This window comes from Falco cherrug, chromosome Z (assembly GCF_023634085.1).
Source record: "Falco cherrug isolate bFalChe1 chromosome Z, bFalChe1.pri, whole genome shotgun sequence".
NCBI lineage: Eukaryota > Metazoa > Chordata > Aves > Falconiformes > Falconidae > Falco > Falco cherrug.
Genome location: NC_073720.1, coordinates 40,531,642 through 40,547,537, shown reverse-complemented (window position 1 = coordinate 40,547,537; position 15,896 = coordinate 40,531,642). Strand labels below are relative to the sequence as shown.

General features: G+C 41.3%; 1 protein-coding gene across 1 annotated transcript in view; it reads right to left on the bottom strand.

The window, feature by feature from the left end:
- Positions 1-10,925, bottom strand: part of PTAR1 (protein prenyltransferase alpha subunit repeat containing 1) — a 38,303-nt gene extending 27,378 nt beyond the window's left edge. Inside the window, exons 1-2 of the mRNA XM_055698805.1 lie at positions 10,714-10,925; positions 6,247-6,416 (exon numbers count right to left, since the gene is read on the bottom strand). Of these exons, the coding sequence (XP_055554780.1) occupies positions 6,247-6,416; positions 10,714-10,799 (256 nt within the window). The 5' untranslated portion in view covers positions 10,800-10,925. The remainder of the gene's footprint in view (positions 1-6,246; positions 6,417-10,713) is intronic.
- Between the last annotated feature and the right edge of the window lie 4,971 nt (positions 10,926-15,896).

Genomic DNA, 15,896 nt, shown 5'->3' with positions numbered 1-15,896 from the left:
TAAATAGATTGTACTCCAGATTATGTCCCACAAATAAGAGGCGCTTTATTAATTAAAGGAAAAAAAGGATAAGGAAGAAGAGAGTACCTCAGGAACTAGAACCCTGTTTAGTGCAGTTAATATGACTGTAAAATGAAATTTTTAAGTCACTGACGAAATACAACAATAATGGAACATATTAATTCAAAATGCAAAGAAACATGGCTTCACATATTTTTTGAACCAAGACCGAAATAAATTAATACTTATGCGGGTCAAAAAGTAGCATACCTTTGTATCCTACTGTATGGCTACTCTTTCACTTTTGTCAAACAAAGTGATTTTATGTTTTCCATGATGTTCCAACTTACGAGGAACATGTTATGCCATCATGTAATGCAGTGGGGGGGGGAAATATTATTCAGTGCACTCTGTTTGCACTAAGCTGTTATGGTGATATTTTAAAAGTTACCTCAAGGAACTAACTTAACTTTTTATTTTCATGAGTTCTAGCCAAGGTTTGGGGGGTTTTTTCCTTCAATGAAGATTTCCTTTTAAACTCCAATGTGTTGCTAGAGAATGAGTATTTCTCATATGCGTAAGCTACTTCCTAATTTGCTGCCTGAACATATAGGCCTTTTTCTTTGACGCTCCCAATCCCTCAACCAGCAAAGTACTTCAACACCTAATTAATTTTAGGTAGATGAATTGCCCAGTTGAAATATCCAGGATTACTCACATACCTGAAATTAAGCACCTACTACTTGTTATGCTGGCTACTGTTTCCATTTTACTATCCAAAAACTTCATTGGCAACATTTAACAAAACACCAGTTTTATACGGATCTATAGTTAAAATTATGAGCTGACATTGTTTCATGTAGATTTTCCATTTAACCTTCTTAAATACTAATAGTTATTCTATATTTTTAAAATCTCTCGATTTTACATATCACGAACATACATAACCAAATGCTCTGGTTATTCTGCTATTATTACCTTATTTCATAAACAATACACACAAATTGCCTTTAAAAATGCAATAGGCCAAGAGTTAATAAAAACTCTACCAAGATAACATAAGTCTTCTTTAAATCAAATTCACAGTAGCTACCAGCAAATGAGTTTCTTCAAGGCAAAAAAGGAAAAAAAACAACCCAGGCTCAGGAATTACAAGCTTTGTTGCCATCACAACGAAAGGCTAAGCACCTCTATGTGGTTAATTGCACTTTTACCCCATCCAGCAACTTTCTCTCCAGCTGGTGATTATTTACAAAAGTGAACAATCAACCACCAAAAAAACCCCCACCAAACCCAAAAAACCTTTAATACTAGCTGCTCCCCTAAACAGAAAAGTAACATGCATTTTAAACTTGCTTTGAGCTACATTTAATCTAGACTGCTGGCAAACTGCTGGCTTAATATAATTTTTGAAACATTATGAGGAGTTCAGTGCATCAAGTCTAGATTGACTACCATTTCCCACGGTGACCTTTATTTTCAGCTGCTTATCACTTTGCCAGAGGTCAGTGGGCTGCATCTAAAGGCTCTAATGCTCAACCATGTATCCATGCAACAGGACTGTACAATAAAGGAGACGTCCACAGACTTTTTTTATTTGTAACAGGTAGGAAAGGTATTTGCTAAAGGAGGGAAAGGTAAATGAAGCTGTGCACTGCAGGATAAGAAAAGCAGATGCCCTACAACGCTGCAACAAAGAACAGGATTACAGGCAGTTCCAAGTTAAGTCACAAAATATTATGAACTTTTGAGTGTTGATTTTCTAAATACAGTAATTTTGAGTAATTTAGGTTTTAGTAATTATTAGTTATTACCACTTAGAGGTAATACCACTTATTATTATTATAACCTACCACTTATTACTAAGAAATATATTATAAACTAATATATATTATAGTCATAAGATATATATTATATATATAATGTACAATTACTATGGTACAACCATGCTGTGGTAGTCAAGATACATTAAGCAAAACCTTATTAGAGCCTAGTTCAGACTTCTGAACACTTTTTAGAAACAGTTTCCATAGTCTACATGACTCCACTTTGAACAATACGATTTGTTTATCCTACTAAGTCATGATTTCCAGTTAACATAACTACTCTGGTAACGTCAAAGGTCTGGAACAGCACCAGACTGAGCCCAACTTAAACAGAAATTTGTCTAACATTTTGTCCATTTTCCCTGTGACAGAGGTTCACTGTATCCTGAATATCAAAGGAAAGAGGCAGTCAAAAAGAAAATCTCAAAGCAATACCCAATTCTTTCATGTCAATGTTTTTTGATGCTCTGTACAACAAGTAATGAAGATTTCATGAAGTGTGGATTCTGAGCCAGAGACGTCAAACACCACAATTTTAGTAACTGCTGAAAATACTTTTCCATAGAAAGTCTCACGACAGATCTGGCACACAATAGACAGTAGCTGCCAGCTAGTTCTCCCTATGTCAATAACAAACCCCAACATATTTTATTTACAATGTAAAACTACTTTCTGCAGCATACATTTTAAGCAAACTATAGCATCATAGGTACTCACAACATACCTGTCCTTTCCTACATGAAAGTCTCCTGCTGCAAAAGGACAAATACAATATGTTTTCAGCTCATTTTCTTTTTAAATACGATTGTATCCAGATTTTTATTTTTGTAAGCATATCACACTAAGATGTGCTTTTCAGAAGAGTGTTGTAAAAATGGAAACACAGATTTATAGGAAGTAAGGATATTCTGGGAGTACGCAAAACAGTACTTTGCATTAAAAGAGAAGTTTGTAGTGATTTCAGAAAACCATATTGTGATAATGCAAATAATATGCATGCATAAATAAAAAAAAATGTTGAAGAAAGGATAAAAAACATATTGTAAAATGAGGATTTCTAAACTGGAACAATAGCCAGAAGAAAAGTAGTCACTATTCTGGATTCCAAGTATCCAAAAGAAGCCATAACTAAATTAAATATCTGCCACAGTAAGCTATCAATGACTGACTATAAAGCACTCCCTTCTTCCAGGAGCCTGCCTGAAAAATACCAGACACCACATCTGAAAGCAGACGCTTGAATCAGCACCCTGTTCTTCTTCTCTGTTCTATTTAAGATGGATTACAGTAAATTGAACAACACAGAAGTAGTAACATGAGACTAGATTTGCAATCACTGTTTATTACAAGCATCAATAGAATATGTAATTGAGTACTGCAGCAGTAATAAACAAATCTATCCCTTCACTAGATTCAGAAGAAAACAACTACCTGCCAAATTCCAAGCACACACTTTTGTCTACAACAAGGAATCTGCTGGAAAATCCTTGAGAATATTTCAAACATACATAAAGCGTAACATCTCTTGATAAGAGTATGCCTTACAGTTCTCTATGTCCACCTGGCAAAGACTTCCACCTTCCTTCCCTCCACTACTACAGTTCAGTTTCTGCTTGAATTTCCTATCATGTGTGAAACTTTATGGTAAAACATACTAAACTCTATAAGCTATACCTTGCTCTACAAACAGCTTATTAACATGGAGGTCCTGATCGTGTTTTACAGTAGTGACACAAAACCTCATGAAATACGAAAACACAATAGATGACCTCTTCTCACACCTTTTAAACTGGCTCTTGTAATTGAAGAAACAAAGGAGAATGGAGTTTCATTTTTCAGAAGAAAACCAACCAAACAAGTCTCAACAAACAGGTAATTAGATAATCTAAACTTCATGCCATCAGTATTTACCAACACTTTTATGATCTGCATTTTGAGAGGAAGGGTTCTGCAAGGCTTTGCCCCGGAAGGAAGCAGAGACACTCTTCAAGCAGTCAGTGCACCATACCATCTCGGTGGAATAGGCATGTGCCACAGTGTCACCGCCAGCAAAGCAAAAGCACCTGGACTGGTGTAAATGGAGCAGGGTACCAGCACATTAGCACCCAGCTGTCCTTTAGCCAACAGCTATCAGTGATCTCCAGCCTCCCAATCCAAAAGTGATAAAATCTCAGTGGTCTGTATTTCGACTTAAAGCAACAAGTTTTTGTTTGCATTTCTAGGGGACGACTTCTCTGTCACGCTTGAGACCAAAATGAAAAGTCTCCCTGCAAAAGATCTGCACCATAATGAAAATACACCTCACAAACTCCTATTTCAGATCTGCAAAAACCACCACAGTGAGAACCACCGGTCTTCCTAAGGCTGCCTGTGCTAGCACATTCATCTCCTAAAATGCTAAAATTTGTTTCTGGCTACATGTCAGAGCCAACTTTATTTATATTCCTTGTATTAAAGCTCTTTTTCTTGAATTTCATAATCATCTGCATTATAAATTCTGAATCTGCAACCAGATCACAATCACTGGTTTCCATCAAAACTGAATGTATCACAGCAACTTGATGGCAGCTATCAGAAAGATCGAGGTCTTACTAGGTCCAGCCATAAACCACTGAGACCAATAAGAAATGGAAGTTATGTTAGAAATACACATCCCCTAGAAATAAAAGTCTTGTAAAGATGACTGTAATGAGAAAGAATATTCAAGAAAATAAATGATGTGAAAACAAAAAACCCAAAAGGGCAATGTATAATTTACAAAGTCCACAAAAAGTTTTCCTAAATAATCATGTAATGACATGACATCAACCCTCTGTTGGGACACCCATAAAAATCAAAATCTGTTAGGTAAAATAAAATGCAGACAAGCAACAGCTCAGCCATAAGCAACAACACATGAAAACACACTTTCTTAAACTACTCTTTTGAATGCAGAATTAACTCCCAAGCAAAACTGAAACTATTAACAAAAACCAAAACTAGTTTCTTAAACTAGTCTTTTTCATTCTTACTCTGAACAAGACACCTCATAAGCAGTCAAATATCTCCCATGTCACATCTGTTTATAATTCTTTAAAAAAAAAGACAAGATAAAATATTTCTGATGAGAGTAAAACAAACTAAAAACCAGACAGATGAAAAAGGAAATACAGCTTTGCAATTGCCAAGCTGTACAGACTTGTATTACTGATGCCTCTATGTCTGAAATACAATACATATGTTTCTCACTTCCAATCCACACACTACCAGATTTTTCCTTCTGACTCAGGAAAGCAAGACAAAATTTCTTTGGTAAAGATTAACAACACTTCCCTAAATCACTCATTGAATTAAGTCATACCTCTCTAACCCTTCCAGCTTGGGCAAAAGAAAGGACTTACATTTTCAACTAAGCAACCCTACAACATCAGGTTGCCAAAATGCACAATCCAGAGCCTGCCCTCCCCACTAGTAACACCCAGTTCTTTCAGAACAGGTTAAACAGGCTTTAAGATGAGCCAGTGTAGTGTCAAAAAAGGTAAATGGTCTGGATAAGGGAACTGAATGCACCCTAGTAAGTTTGCAGATGACACCAAGTTGGGACGTGGAGTGTTGACCTGCTGGAGGGCAGTCAGGCTGTGCAGAGGGATCTGGGCAGGCTGGAGCGATGGGCCGAGGCCATTCCTGTGAGGTTCAACAGGGCTCAGTGCCGGGTCCTGCCCTTGGGTCACAGCAGCCCCACACGGCGCTACAGGCTGGGGCAGAGCGGCTGGAAAGGGCCTGGTGGGAAAGGGCCTGGGGGTGCTGGTCCACAGCCGGCTGAGCGTGAGCCAGCAGTGTGCCCAGGTGGCCAAGGCGGCCAGCAGCACCCTGGCTGGTACCAGACACAGTGTGGCCAGCAGGGCCAGGGCAGCGATGGTCCCCCTGTCCTGGGCACTGGTGAGGCCGCACCTCGAACGCTGTGTTCAGGTTTGGGCCCCTCGCTGCAAGAGGGATGCTGAGGTGCTGCAGCGTGGCCAGAGCGGGCAGCGAGGCTGGTGCAGGGTCTGGAGCACAAGTCTGATGGGGAGCGGCTGAGGGAATGGGGGCGGTTTAGCCTACTTATCATTCTCCACAACTTCTTGGAAGGAGGTTGTAGGCAGATGGGTGTAAGTCTCTTTTCCCAAGTAACAAGCAATAGGATGAGAGGAAGTGGCCTCAGGTTCCACCAGGGGAAGTTTAGATTGGAATCAGGAAAAACTTCTTCACTGAAAGGGCTGTCAAGCATTGGAATAGACTGCCCAGGGACCTGGTTGATCACCATTCCTGGAGGTGTTTTTGCTAGCTTTATTGTTGGGCCGATGATCTTAAGGGGGTTTTTCCAACCTAAATGATTCTATGGTAAATAAAACATATGCACTATGAATCACACAAAATACTATTCTCCAACTAGGTAACTTACCATCTTTGTTCAGCCACTGTTTTCTTTGTCTGTAGAGGAGAAGTTTATTGTGGACATACGGCAAAAGAAACTTGACACACCAGCTCTCCACACCAAGCTTGTTTTCTACGAGGACAATAGGGCTCCGGTTATATCTGGCTTCAGGGCAGGGTATTAATCCAATCTCATCTCTTAAACAGAAAATAAATATAATTACACTTATTTCCAGTAGATGTTAATCATTTTTCTCAATAGCACAGACTAGCAGTGCTTCCTACCAAGTCAGTTCATCATCTTTTTCCCCATTTTCACTGAAAGCTGTACTCCTTATCCTCAATTAGACTTCCTGATTCTTGCCAGACTGCAGGTACAATAAAATGCATTTTCAGAAAGCCATTGTCTGCAAAACTCACTAGTATATTAACTTGGCAAATAAATGATTCAAGTATGTCTTAAGGCATGGATAAAGATTTCTTAAGCAAAAAAAGTTGATGTATTTTACCTCTGTACAATTTATTCAGACACAATATAAAAGTGGTTTTGAGTTAAGAGCCACTACAAATATTTTGTAGTGCTCTAGTGATAGAAAACAAATATTTTAAGACTTGCTGAAAACTCTGGAAGTAATAGCCATGATTAGATGAGCAAGAATGAACTCAAAATCCTTTAAATGCTCTGTAGGAAGATTCCTTTTGGTGATCCTGGTTCTTCTGACCTTAACTGGAAAAGTTTTGTTAGATTTTCCCAAAGATCCTGAATGAGGAAGGTCCCTGGTTTTTTATTTTTCAATTATCACCTAAGCAGTTTTACTCAGCTGAATTAAACAAGTACCCCTGGTTTTGTGATGGAGATGCAATGGAGCTGTAACAGCTGTTACTGCAAAGGAAACGAAAACACAACCAGTACAGGCACCTGTCAAACCCAAAGCTTCCCAGATGTGCTCTGCAGCAGGCTGACCAGGTGCTCCGAAACCAAAAATCACACAAAAGAAAATCACAGACAGCAATGTCCACGTTTCCCTGTGTCCCATTTTTCCTTCTCCTGTGCAAGGCAGCCTCCTGAACAGGGGCAAGATCTGAGACACAGGGGCCAGTCCGATTAAACAGCAACAGTGTAAGAGAGGCTTTAATCAAGCCTTTTAGAAAGTCTTGATGGCAACAAAAATTCATACCAGCAAAAAAAGCAGAAGAAAGTTAGCTCTTAGTTTCAAAGGGCCATAGCATATGCTATTTTTTCCTCAGCTTTCTCCAGTGTGTAGGGATGTTGGAAGAGCAGCTTTAACACCTTCTTAAAAACAAACAGAGGTTGGCAAGCATTCCACATTCATTTGGACAGAAAGCAACATTACTTTATACTTTCCATTATGCACGACTTCTCCATCAACGCCTGTATAGTGGAAAAAACTGCTGCTGAGGAAGGAGATCCTCAGACCTCAGGCAGGAAATAAAGAGATTGCTTGTGATGTCAGATACAAAGTGTATCCAGGCAATGCGTGAGTGCTGTCCTATTGATGCCCCTGTATCTGCAATTGTAAATTATGATATGCTAAAACCATTAATTATGGGAGTCCCTGCTATTCTGAAACCTTATCTCACTGCAAAACAAAATTAAAGAATGAAAATTAATATTCTGTCAAGCACAGCTCTGTCAATTAACTTCATGAATTACCACAAGAATTTATCAGCTGTTGCTTATAAGGATGTATATACATCCACACCTTCACCTCCTACCAAATACAAGAAGTCTGATTCAGGTGAGCTAAGTTACACAACACTGCTTTAAACATGCCAAAATGACAGACAGGTAGGGTTTGCACAGAGTTGATCAGTCAGCCTGAAACACCCCAACTTCAGAACATGCTCAGTTATCTGAAACTAGCAGAGGACTAGACCACTCCATAATGAAATTCACCAAGATACAGTGCAATGCAAAAAGTGATTTATCTAGTAACTACTCAGGTTTTGCTAAGATCAAACCCGGCCTTCTCATTTAGTGGAAATGTTGCCTCCAGCACTTCAGTATTGTTTTTAATAATCCGTGGTGTTCAGAAATCATATGTTGCTTTTAGTTCCCACAAAGAAACAGAATTCACAATGCAAAATGTCAGGAGGGCAGATTTATATAAGGTGGGGTGCCTGTCTCACAGCCAAAACAGTAATTCAAGCCACCACCTATTTCTGCTCCTGAAGGCCCCTCTGATCTGCAGGAGGAGTAAGTGACAGGGCAAGTCTGTCAGCCCAGAAGACACTGCCTGAAAACACCTGCACCCTCTGCTCCATCACGTATCTAAAGAAAGCTTCTGCAGCAGGACTCACATGCAGGCACCACTGAGTTAGTGCTTGTGAAGTGACTGAAGTACTCTTCATCTTGTGCAAAATACCCCAGCCATGTGACAGAACATGCCTGTTCATGTGATAAGATTGCCCAAACTCACTGCAGGATGGAGGATGCCTACATTTAGGTCAAGTGGCAGGTGCAAGCTGCTCACAATACTGAAGGAGACACCAACTGAGGGCTGCTCTTTGTCAGTATCAGAAGAACCACCAACTATGAAAGTAAGATTTGATTTCTCTCCCTAGATTCCCCAGTTTTCTGATAGTGTCTCTTGAATTTTAGGAGTTATTTCACAGTTTAAAATTTACTTCCCTCAAAACAAGCACCAAAGTCACATTCCAAAAACTGCATGAATTACCTCTACATTTGCAGGATTCCACACTAGGTCACATTCTTAAAATAGAGTGGAAGCAGCCAGACCTTAGTGGGAGATGTTAGCTGTGCTGTCATGAAGTCTGCAGATACTACAGAGCTTCTTCAACCTGTGCAGCAGTTGAACCTAGCAGACAGAACAGCCGCTTTTTCTGCTTAAGGGGGTAAACTAGCACTAGCTCATGCTTCATCACTTGAAGCATGACACATTGCATCAGTCTCAAAGCACACAACTCTCGTAGCCTACTTTCATCTCTGAGACTGCATCTATGAAAGAAAATGGCAACAGCAGCATATTTTTCAAAAATACAAGCTCAAAGTTTGCTACCAATAAACAATTCTGGCAAAGGAGTAGGAGGTAAGAAGAATCAGAACGTTCATTCACAAATACTGGCTGTTTACAGCACATTATGTCTCACAAACTAAAAATGAAGCTTCAGGGCAAAACAGTTCTTTTTTAGAGAGCATCCATATGCTGTATTTTAAAACCTGGCCACCCACCCAAATTGCTTACTACATTTATAGAAACATGAGGGTACTCATTCTAATCCTCTTTTAAGCAAAGGAATAAATTAAGAGCCCATAAAATTTTCCTATGCAGTTGCCTGGCATACATTTTCTGGAAACAGATTAATAGGCCACCACCTTAGAGACTGCAGTGTTTCCGACCAACGGAAACATACCACACTTACACTAGGAGGTTGTTATCCATTATGTGCTTACTCATTTGCCATAGCCAATACGGAGTTTACATAAATAGACATAAAGATACTTCCCTAAACAGTCCGTGTCTTAAAACAACAACGGACAGGGAAGGAAACAGAAATATGGGAGGTACCTAAATCAGGGTCTCGGAGCCGGTCAGCAGTGGAACTGAAAACAAAACACAGGCCATCTGACCCCCAGAATGTTAGATAAACCTGATTCTCTCAAGACAGCAGTAACTGTAGTTTGTGTTTACAGTTATTGTTTGTCTCCTTCGAAACAACACACAATAAAAAGCACCCGGCTCTTTATTTACAGATACAGATTTGAAGGTGGCATTCATCAAACAGCACTGTTTGTACGAGGGTGCAGTTCAGTAGGCTTCAACCCTGAGCTCTGCTTCCAGCAGCGCTACTGCTCTGCCTGGGCGCACAGGGACCCCAACCCCACCGCCCCCAACGGGCTGCCCCGTCTCAAACAGCTGCGAGACGAACCATGCCAAACATCCGACTCAAGCAGGGCTCGTTCAAGAACTCCTCTTTAAAAAGAAATCAATCACTTCCAGGTTTCAGAGCCCTCGCTGGTTTCCATAACGGAGTACTTCTAACCGACGAAGCCGCCCCTGCCGCCCGGCTGACGAGCGGCCGCACGGCTCACCCGCAGCAGGGGCGCTGCCGCAGCCGCGCCGGCGCCCAGGAGTTACTCCAACTCCCGAACGGGTACGTGGCGTTATCCAGAAGAAGACGAGGCGGCCGGCGAGCACCAGCGACCCGTCAAGCACAGATGCCGGAGAAACCGCCTGGCGCCGGCCGGGCCGCTGGCTGGCACGCCCCGGGGAGGTGCCGCGCCGAAGCCCCTGCGCCGGGTGGGAAAAGCCGACGGGTCCCCGCGGCGCCTCACGGCCTGACCTTGGGCCTGGCACCAGCCCTGACAGGCGCCCCCGCCGCAGCCGCCGCCCGCCCACCCGGAGGCGAGCGCGCGGGGCCGCCACGGGCCGAGGAGCGCGCTCGGGACTGAGGGCGGGCAGCGTTCCCGCCCCGGCCCGGCCCCGACCGCCGTGGCCCCCGCCCCACTCACATGCGGGGGTTCCGCTGGAAGGCATTGCGAATGTCCTTCACCACCCGCTGCACCAGCACCGCCACCTCCTCCGGCGACTCGGCCATCTTCCACCTCCGCAGCCGGCCCTGCCGCGCCGCACCGGGCCGGGCGGGCTGGAGCGCTTCCGGGTCAGCGGCCCGCGGTGAGCCGCGGTTAACGCGCGGGCGGCGGGCGGGGCCCGCCTTCCCGCCCACCCCAGCCCCCTCCCGCGGGGGGCCGAGCGCCGGCGGTCCCGCGTAATGCTTCGGAACGGGCCCTGGCCAGGCCCCGCAAGCCGGCGGCGGCAAAATGGCTTCCGTCGCTTGCTCCAGTGGAAGGGCTTTCCTCCCGGGGGGGCATCTCCTGCTGAAGCGAGGCGGGCGGGGAGGCGGCGGCCGGCCTGGCCTGCCGGAGGGCGCGGGGAACCGTCGGGCCGGTAGCCGCGGCGGGAGGGCGCGGCCCCTGCGCCGCCGCCTCAGCGGGGCCCGGGCCCCTTCGGGGGTCCCACCCGTCGGAGCTAGGGAGGGCCGCCTCACCGTGCAGTTGCGAGAGGCCGGGGCAGGGCTGGGGGCGTCGGGAGTGGCGCCAGCACTGTTAAATCTAACAGAGGGCAAGCACCCCTCGCCTTGCGGTGTGCCTGTCACATGCAAACTGCACAGACTTCCTGTCTGCCATTCCCTTTTTTGACAGGTAAATGGTGAAAAGCAGCAGCAGTAATTAATTTATATATGAAACTGGCAGTTTATACCTCTATTATTTTATTATTTGTGCTAGATGTTAAGCCACGTAGCTTAAACAGATAAATGCGCATGTATAGCTTCCCCTGACTTTGAAGAGAGGTAGGTGTACTGATCTGCAAACTAAATGTGAAAAGCTAATTATAATTCTGATCCATACTTTCTGTATTTGGTTGTCATTTAGAACTTTTATTATTCCAAAACAAGTTGTCTTACAAAGCATTAACTATGCATAATTTAGTTGTCTCTCATTTTAAAGCTTGCAATGCCGTCATCATCATCATCTGCTTCATCATTACCTTCGCCACCATCAAGAAGGCCTTGTAGACCCACTCCTATGATCCCTTTAAAAAAAAAGGAGAAAGTCAGGAGAGAAGAAGGGCGCAGTCAAAGAACAAATAGAACGGTGGATGTCCCTCAGAGAAACACTGAATGTGTTCTCACATGCTGAAGTTGCCATTTTTTTGCTGGATTTGTAAGTAAACCAGTCTAAAGCAGAGACATGTTTCATGTTGGCTCTTGCCTTTTTGTTAGCTAGATTCTGTCATTTTTGTTCAGATATGACAAATACAAACTTGGAGATGGTGTCTGCAAGAAACCCCAAGTGAAACCAGATGCTGATGGAAGCTCAGTGTTAAAAGCTGAAGATGTGTTGGAAACCTCTTCAGCTGTGACTGCTGAAAGCTAACTTTTGCTTTTTTACATTGTTTTCCATATATTCCCTGAAGTAGTATTTTTAGGTGTTTATGAACGTCTCTTAACCTTGCTGCTGTAGTTTTCTACATGCACGCTTTATTTTTATTTTCACTTCCTATGAATGCATGTTAGACTCTTATTCCTCTATCAGAGGTTATGTAAAGCGCATACCTTGGAAGTAGAACCTAGGATTTCCTGCATTCCCAATTCCTGTGACTTCCTTTTTTTCACCATTATAATACCACCTTGTGGACTGTGGACTAGCTACTTTGGTATAACGCTAGTTTAAGTAGATAGCTGAAGTGAGGATCTCTTGGTGCTGACAGGTGGCAAACCACCCTAATTACAGAATTCTGAACTTAGTGCCTTTGCAAGTGAGAGATACACAGCACATGTTGTTAGCAGCTCCACTGCAGCATACTTGCAAAAACTTTTTTATGATTCCAAGAAAGTGATTTCTTACAGTAACTACGTAAATGTTGAATTAGCATAGGTTTGGGTTTTTTTCCTTTCAGTAGTTCTTTTTACTCTAGTGCATGCCCAGGAAAAAAAACTAGAATGTAATGGCCTGAGGTAGGTCTAAAATACTATCTTCAAATACTGAGTAAGTGGTCTGATCTATTGTATCTGTTGTAAAAATGAATAATGCTTTAATTTTGATTTGGGCTTTAAAGCAGTAGATTTTTTTTTGTGTAAATAAGAAGACAAGAGCCTGTAAACTCATATGGTACTGGAGACGTGGTTGTTATATTAAAAGGTTGTAGTCTTTCACAAATCTGGGCTGCCACAGATTTATTTGAAGGTGCAGTGTATTAAACTCCATATCAGAAAACTAATTAGATATATTGAGTGGGAAAATTCAGATTAAATAATTCTGGTTTCAGGTAACTGCATTATACAGTTGAGCTCTCTCAGGTTTTCATCTTACAGACGGTACACTTTTATGATGTGTGGTGTCTGAAGTTATTAAGCTGATGCATTGTGATGTCAAATAAGTAAAAATGCAAACTGAGTAAAGGTATTACAACTCTTGATGTGCACTGGGAGATATTTTTAGCTGAAAAATACAAATTGTTTTCTCAAAATAGCTTTGATGTTATGTTCAGCATAACCCAGAATTTTTCGTTTATGCCCCTTTGCCTTGCTCGAAAGGAATAAGGCAGCTTTATGTAGATGACAAATACATTTTCAGGCTCACTGCCTTCTCACTTTGTCCTCTCCAGTTTTAGTGTACAGGTTTGTTTCAAGTAGTTAAAAGCAGCAAATTTAACTTCAGTCAGGTAACACAGTGAATTAAATATTCCAAGTTACATACGAAGTTTGAATTTCGTAAAGAGATTTTGGTGAATTAGACATAAAAGGAACAATGTCGTTACTCATGCCAATGGATTACAAGTCTGATTTTTGGTTTGATGTTGGTTTTTTTTTTAGTTTCAGTATGGGTATAAGTGAACATCAGTCATAACAAATCAAAGTTCTGTTGTGAAAGTACTGAAAGTTGTTGCAAAACTAATACTGTACTTAGAGGTTGCAAAAGTAGTTATTTAGAATAGTGCAATTAACTGCCTATACTGTGTATGACTTCGTGCATGCATTTTGAAGAGAACTAAATATTAAATTGCTATTTTAATTTAAATAGCATAATAAAATCTATTTAAATTGTATACCTTATATATTTATACATGTTGTCAAAGGTTATAAAGCAGGCATTGGTATTAATATTGCACATGATAGTGTACAGTAGTTTTTGGGAGTGATTACTGGTTTTGGGAGTTGTCAGCCAAGCATACTTGCTGTAATTTTGGAGTAATTAGAATATTTTCTGAAATAATTTGTTATTTTATTAAATTTCACATAGGACATAAGAAGAAACTGTGGAAAATATACCATATTTAAATGATCTAAGAATTATATAACTTATCCATAGAAATTTCCCTGGGTAATGCATTTCTATGACATCTGGGGAGGTGTCAGAGATCTTGGAGACAATTTGATTGAGGTAGTTCTTCTGTGATGAGTACAGAACATTATATCTTGCAGCTATCTGAAGTGATACACCAATCTTCTGTTACATTAAGCTTGCCTTAATAAATAACTAATAGGTTGGAATCTTTCAGTTTAGATCCAATTCACCAGATGTGAACTAAAATTGTTAATGTCTTCATAGGCACCTTTACAAAATACGTGTGATGATCTTTGTTTCTGTGCCCCTCAACAGCCTTATGTACAAGTCCAATTGACTTAAATGCTAATGATTTAAGTATCATATTTTGCCTGAAACCCCCTCACAGTTGGTACTAATTGTCCTCCACTTTGGGAGGGTAGAAATAAGTGCACAGAAAAATGGGCACATCAGTCATAGTGATTTCCTGTGGCCTAAGATTGTTCTAAATAGGCCGTAATGGACAGCCAACGGGAGGACAGTTGCATCACCACTGTCCTTGCTTTGCTCTGTATTACAGAGATTATTTGGGAATTTGACAGCTACCGTATAAATGCAGGAAGGCCCAGCTCATTTTTTTCATAAAACAGAAAGCATCAGTCTTCAGATTTTTCAGTAATGTTTCTTTAGCATCAGAAAATATGATGTGTGTATGTGTAGTTTTATACTTGGTAGTTTTGTACATTTGCCTTTCTGGCTAGTAAACAGAAAGATTGTCACTGTTCTGTTTGTGTTGGGTGCACCCAGTCTGAGTTAACAGTACTTTGCTTCAGGCATCACTGACAAATGGACCTGACTGAAATCAGTCCTGTTGTGCAAACGTCGTGAACTTAGTGCTAAGTCACATCTTTTTGGAAACCAACAGTGAGCCAAAACCACAGTACCTCTCTGAGCTAGAAATAGATGGAACTAAAAATTACTACAGTTGCACACCTGTGAATGCACTGAAGGGGAGTTTGACTACAAGCCCATCACTTTACGCTCCGAATATCTGCAGCCAGCAGAGCCCACTGAGTTATCCTGCACAGCAGTGGGCTGCATGGCAATCTCCTGTTGAGTAGGGACACCTCTCAAGGTTATTCCTTGAGGCTGAGGGATCCCTTACCCAGCTGTCTGGTGTCTATGAGAGATGATCTAAAAGATCTAAAAGTATATAAGCTAATTATTTGACATGTAGTAAGTAGTAGATTGTTTGACCACTCTTTAATCATTGTTTAATAAAAGCTTTGGTTAACCCCACAGTGATGACTCCTCTCAGTAGTTGTCACGCAGTGCTGTTACAGTGCTGCTTGGACATTGTTACTTCTGGTTTTGTTGCGAGGAAGCTCGTTTGTGTGAATAAAAATAATTATTAAGTTATTATTGCATCAAAATTTAATATTCTAATATGTCTTTACTGCAATAAATTATGAAGGTTTTTAATGGTTTCTTAACATAGGGAATGTGGTGCAGCTTTGTTTGTCATGGTCAATGAACATCAATGGGCTAGCGGAAACAGTGCAAACATGGTCCTCAAATGGATGAAGGAGAAAAGGAACAGAAGCAAACTTTACGCTGAAATGTACTGAAGAATATAAAAAGTTTCAGAGAAACATCCCATTCTTTACAGTTTAGGTATAATGGACTTAATTTGTGGATATTAGTTTATCTGCATTTCTCCAAATTAATTCTTTTCCCGTCTTATTAGAAGCAAATGTAATTGGTATGCTAAAGAAAAAATTATCTCACCTGTGCTGAATTATCTTTTGTTGCATGGTATGAACTTCCATAACAATTGAAGCAACCTTGATTTTAATTCTAAAGTAACC